Source organism: Aedes albopictus, chromosome 2 (assembly GCF_035046485.1).
Source record: "Aedes albopictus strain Foshan chromosome 2, AalbF5, whole genome shotgun sequence".
Lineage (NCBI taxonomy): Eukaryota > Metazoa > Arthropoda > Insecta > Diptera > Culicidae > Aedes > Aedes albopictus.
This window is the reverse complement of record NC_085137.1, coordinates 323025847-323031659: the sequence shown is the minus strand read 5'-3', so window position 1 is coordinate 323031659 and position 5813 is coordinate 323025847. Positions and strand designations below refer to the sequence as shown.

General features: G+C 48.9%; 1 protein-coding gene across 1 annotated transcript; it reads left to right on the top strand.

Annotated features, from left to right (window-relative positions):
* The first annotated feature begins 285 nt into the window (after window positions 1-285).
* LOC109403153 (uncharacterized) lies at window positions 286-5538 on the top strand. The gene has a single exon (XM_062848345.1). The coding sequence runs from the start codon at window positions 286-288 to the stop codon at window positions 5536-5538; it is 5253 nt and encodes a 1750-aa protein (XP_062704329.1).
* The last annotated feature ends 275 nt before the right edge of the window (window positions 5539-5813 follow it).

Here is a 5813-nt window from a genome sequence, read left to right as displayed (position 1 = left end):
TAGACGACCTAAAATTGGAAACAAAAAGTGAACTATAAGTGCAAAAAGAAAAAAGTACCGAAAAAGAAGAATAAAAGTGCTAAAGAGTGTCCTGAAGGGCGCCAACAACGTTCCGGAAAGTGCCTACCGACGCCGACGGCGGCCATTGCCCGCTGCTGAGTGAGCGAAAAAACCAGCACAAATCGTCGAAGCGATTGAGAACAAGAGGTAGGTGACGAGCCATTTTTTTTCCCTTGAGCAAGCCCACTTAAAGCATACTAGCGTGACCTTTGCGTGACCTCAAAAATGACCGACAAAAAGATCCAAATTATTTGCCTCTATCGAACCTTCGACGCCATTCGCGATCGTTCGAAAAAACTCTTGTCGTTCGTAGAGAAATTCTCTTCGAAATCGAGTGACCTTGACGAGCTGGAGGAAAAATTGTCTGTGGTTGACGATTTACGTGGCCAGTTTCTTGACACCCGCTCGAAACTGTATGGTTTGGTAAAGGACGAAGACCTCGCTGATATCCAGGAACATGGTGAGGAAATTGAGGACATTCTTGACAAAAGTCGCTACAAAATTCGTCGTCAGTTGAAAATTGCTAAACCGCCAACAAAAGTGGGACCAGATGTCAAGCCAGAATCTGAAACCAGCTCTTCCAAAAGTAAACTTCCCGATATTCCCCTTCCAAAATTCGACGGCCATTACGAAAATTGGATCTACTTTCGGGATCAATTCAAGTCAATTATTTGCCGTCGGGAGAATTTGGATGATTTCGAGAAGTTACACTACCTTCGAATGTGTCTGTGTGGGGAGGCAAAACATTTGCAATGCAACGAGGAAACCTTTGCTTCTCTTTGGGATGCACTGAACCGTCGCTACGAAAACAAGAGATGGTTGGTCGAGAAACACTTGGGTGATCTTTTCCAAATTCCGCATTTGACCTCCGAAAACGCTGCTGGCCTACGATCGATGCTGGACAGTTTCTTGAAGCACATCCGTGCTTTGAATGCGCTTGGTATTCCGCTGGACAAAATGTCGGAATTGATTTTCGCCCAAATGGTCATGATGCGTTTGCATCCACGAATCCGCCGGGAGTATGAAGCTGAACTGGAGGAGTCAAAGCTGCCGGAATGGAAGGAATTGGTAATTTTCTTGGAGAACCACTGCCGAATGCTGGAGAATTTGGAGTGTCTGAACAAGAGTTGTGCCCCCGCTTCTACAAGTCGCTCTACTAAATCCTTTTCGCCCGCGTCTAATTCTCGTACTCCATCGTCGAATCGTCCCTTTGCTGCAACTGCTACCCGTGAACGTAGTAAGATTAGCTGCTTCTTGTGCCGACAGAACCACTACATCAATCAGTGCGAGGAATTTCTTAAGTTGAGTCCACCGCAGCGTATCGAAAAGGCGAAGTCTCTCAACCTGTGCTTCAACTGTCTTTCCAACAATCACAGTGCAGCTCAGTGTACCAGAAGTCTGTGTCGCTCGTGTCAGAAGAAGCACCATACCTTGCTGCATTTGGAGTCCAAGCAATCGCTAGCCGTAGTCCCGAGTGAAACCATTCCGCCCGAACAACCCAAAACCCAACGTGAAAGGCCGTCAACTGAACCCTCCGTGTCGAACACCATCGTTTCCCAAGCTTGTCGTGCTTTCCCCATCCGACGTCAGGTTTTGCTCAATACTGCAATCATCTACGTTGAAGATGCCCTCAAGGAGTTCCACAAGGTCCGCGTACTACTGGATTCAGGATCCATGGTCAACTTCATCACCGAAGATTGTATCCAACGGCTCGGTCTTAAGAAAATCAAGGGCAGTGCACAAATCACAGGCGTTTGTGACAACACGTCGTCCATTCAGTACAAGGTGCGCACTGTTATACGTTCTACTACCTCCAACTACGAGACCGAAATCGAGTGCCTTGTCACGAAGAAGATAACTGCAGACTTGCCAATTGAAGGTTTCGACACTACGTCGCTGATGATTCCCAACAACCTGACTTTGGCGGATCCTTCCTTCAACGTTCCAAACCGAATCGACGTGCTGATCGGTGCTGACGTCTACATGAGCATCCTGGAAAGCAATCGAGTACCCTTGCACAACGGCAGTCCTGTAATGCAAGAAACACTCTTTGGTTGGGTCATAGGGGGAAGAGTGGAAGCCAAAAAACCACTTGTCTCCGCATTTGTCTCCAACGAAAACTTGGACCTTCTGCTGAGGAGTTTCTGGGACACCGAAAGCTGCGGAATCGAGACTGGGTTCACAACCGAAGAGGACCAAGCGGAACAGCACTTTGTCGAAACACATCGTCGTCAGGAGGATGGTCGCTACATGGTTGAGTTGCCATTCAAGAAGGGTTGCCCAGATCTTGGCGATTCGAAACAAATGGCGTTGAAACGACTGCAGGCTTTGGACAGGCGTCTGATGCGAAACTGGAACTTGGCCACGGACTACGCTGACTTCATCAACGAATACATCAGCTTGGGTCATATGGTGGAGTTGGGCCCCCTGGACCAATACGTTGCTGTGCCTGGTCAAGACTACTTCCTTCCACACCACGCTGTAGAGAAGCCGGACAGTAGTACAACCAAGTGCCGCGTAGTTTTTGATGGGTCTGCTGTATCGAGCAACGGAAAGTCATTGAATGAAAACCTACTCGTTGGTCCTGTGATTCAACCTAAACTGAACGAAATAGCCTTGAGGTTCCGTGTTCCGAAGATAGCATTCACAACGGATATCGGTAAAATGTATCGACAAGTCCATGTTTCTCCGAACCATCAGCAGTTCCAACAAATATTGTGGACCCCCAAGATGACGACCGAACCCATTGTGTATCGACTCACTACGGTGACTTACGGGCTGGCGAGCGCACCTTTCCAAGCTGTTCGAGCAGTGAAGCAACTATGTATCGACGAAGCTGCACGTTTTCCTGAGGCGGCGAGGGTTGTTGTTGAAGACTCGTACATCGATGACATTTTGACCGGTGCAGACACACTAGAGCAAGCGGTTCGACTGAAGGATGAGATCATCGGGCTATTCGACAGCGGCAAATTCGAGCTCCACAAGTGGTGTTCCAACAGCAGCGAGTTCCTTCAAACTCTCCCCCAGGACAAAATCGAGAAGAAGCTAATGGTTGGCGAAAAGCAATCCGTGAAGGCACTTGGAATCGTCTGGAAGCCAGACGAGGATGTTTTCATGCTCAACGTTGACCCAGTAATCCTCGGAAAGGCAGAAACTACCAAGCGAGAAATCCTGTCAAGCATCTCCAGATTTTTCGACCCCATTGGACTGGCCGGACCCATTACCATCGTGGTGAAACTCATCATGCAGAGCCTGTGGAAGAAGGAAAAAGGATGGGACGAAGAAGCAGACCAGGAGGACATCGACAAGTGGGTGGCGTTCAAGTCACAATTAGCAAGTCTCCAACAAATCAAGGTTAGCCGGTGTATTCTGCCATTCTCCTCCGCTACCATCCAAATCCACGGATTTTGTGACGCTTCGAATCTCGCTTACGGAGCATGCGTCTATGTCAGGTCCACAAACGAAAACGGTCAGGTCAATATGTCGCTAGTATGCTCGAGGTCACGCGTAGCCCCAATCAAAAAGGCAAGTAAATCCAAAAGGTCAGAGCCTGATCTGACTATACCCAGGCTTGAATTATGTGGTGCTTTGCTCTTGGCTCAACTTGTCACTGATACCTTAAACGCTTTGAATATCCGTACCGATAAAACTGTTCTCTGGTCCGATTCAACTATCGCTCTTGCTTGGATCGCACGTCGCCCTGAGCAACTCAAGCAATTTGTGGCTAATCGAGTCACGAAGATCCAGGCGCTAACATCTACGATGGAGTGGCGTCACGTAGGCACCAACGACAACCCAGCGGACATCATATCAAGGGGCTTGATGCCGAACGAGCTCCAAAACGCAAAGTTGTGGTGGAATGGTCCCGAGTTTCTACAAGCCGAAGAACCAACGTGGCCCACTGGGTACCAAGAACCCGAGGAAGTCCAAGAAACAGTCAGCGTGTGTGCCGAGCAACCAGCCGAAACATTCCCCATTTTTGAGAACATCAGCTCCTACCGCCGAATGGTTCGAGTTATGGTGTGGCTGCAGAGATTCATCAGCATCTTGAAGAAGGAGGTGGACGTCCCGAAAACATCCTTCATGAGCCTCAACGAGAAGACATCAGCCGTTCAACAGTTAGTGAAGCTAGTGCAAAGGGAGGCCTACCCTGACCTAGTTCGCCAGCTGCAGCAAGGGAAGATGATCGACACGAAGCATAAGCTGATCTCCCTCTCACCGTTCATCGACGACCAAGGCGTTCTGCGAGTAGGAGGACGACTACGCAACAAAACTTGCAACTTTGACATGAAGCATCAGTACATCCTGCCTCCGTACCACAAGTTTACGGAAGCGATCATCCGAGAGTATCATCGTGAAAACATGCATTCCGGAAACCAGCTAACACTGTCAATGATCCGGGAGAAATTCTGGATTGAACGCGGCAAATCTGCCGTCAAACGCTTCAGCTGCTTACGATGCTTCCGTCAAAAACCGAAACCACTGCAGCAGTACATGGGTGAGCTACCAACGGACCGAGTCGAGCTCGTCTATCCATTCTACAACACTGGAGTGGATTTCTGCGGACCGGTGTATTTGAAGCCAGCTATTCGTTCAACGACCCGTGTGAAGTCCTACATTTGTGTGTTTGTGTGCCAAGCAACCAAAGCGATTCATCTGGAGTTAGTTGGATCCCTGACTTCAGTTGCATTCATCGGAGCCCTGCAACGGTTTGTGTCTCGACGAGGAAAATGTGCCAAGCTAATATCCGACAATGCGACAAACTTCGTCGGAGCCAACAACGACCTTAAGGAACTCCACGAACTGTTCAACTCCCAACCGTTCCTCAGAAAGCTCCAGGACTTTACCGAAGAAAAGGCCATCCAGTGGATCTACATCCCACCACGTGCGCCATCATTTGGAGGATTGTGGGAAGCGGGAGTTCGATCGCTCAAGCACCATCTCTGTCGAACTCTTGGTGAAGCGATCCTGACCTTCGAGGAGATGACCACAGTTCTGACGAGAATCGAGGCAACATTGAACTCCAGACCGCTATGTGCTCTATCTGACGATCCTACGGACTACAACGCCCTGACACCTGGCCATTTTTTGATCTTCCGGCCACTGAACGCAGTAGCTGAACCCGACTTGACCAGCGCAAACATGCATTCTTTGTCCCGATGGGATAAAATCAAGCAATACGTTCAACATTTCTGGCGTAGGTGGAACGTCGACTACATCCACCAACTCCAGCAGCGTTCCAAATGGCATACCAAGGTTTCAGTGGAAGTAGGACAACTGGTGATCGTACGTGAAGACAACGTTCCTCCTCAGCAGTGGCTTCTAGGACGAATCGAAGAGCTGTTCCCAGGCAAGGATGACATCGTGAGGGTCGTAACAGTACGCACAGCCCGAGGCGTATACAAGCGATCAGTATCACGACTCAGCTTGCTGCCAATCAAGGACAACGATATCGAAGCAAGCAACCATATTGGATGAGTATCCAATGAAAGTGTGAAGTCCCGAGCGACCAATACAACGAAGTACCGAGTATGCAACGTATCGACGTGCCGAGATTCAATGCTACGACGTGCCGACGACGAGAAGATGTTGAAAGCTCCCTTTCAACGGGGGGAGAATGTACAAGACGTCCCGAGTGAGTAAACCCTTTCTTAGCGTGCATTGCCAATGTAGGTAAATTTTCTGTGGTTAAATTAGACGAGTCCCGAGGAATAAAGACAAGTACAAACTAGACAAAGACAAACATAGAGATT

What these genes read in the sequence shown, in the direction of transcription:
- LOC109403153 (XM_062848345.1), top strand. Translation starts at nt 286, where the DNA reads ATGACCGACAAAAAGATCCAAATTATTTGCCTCTATCGAACCTTCGAC.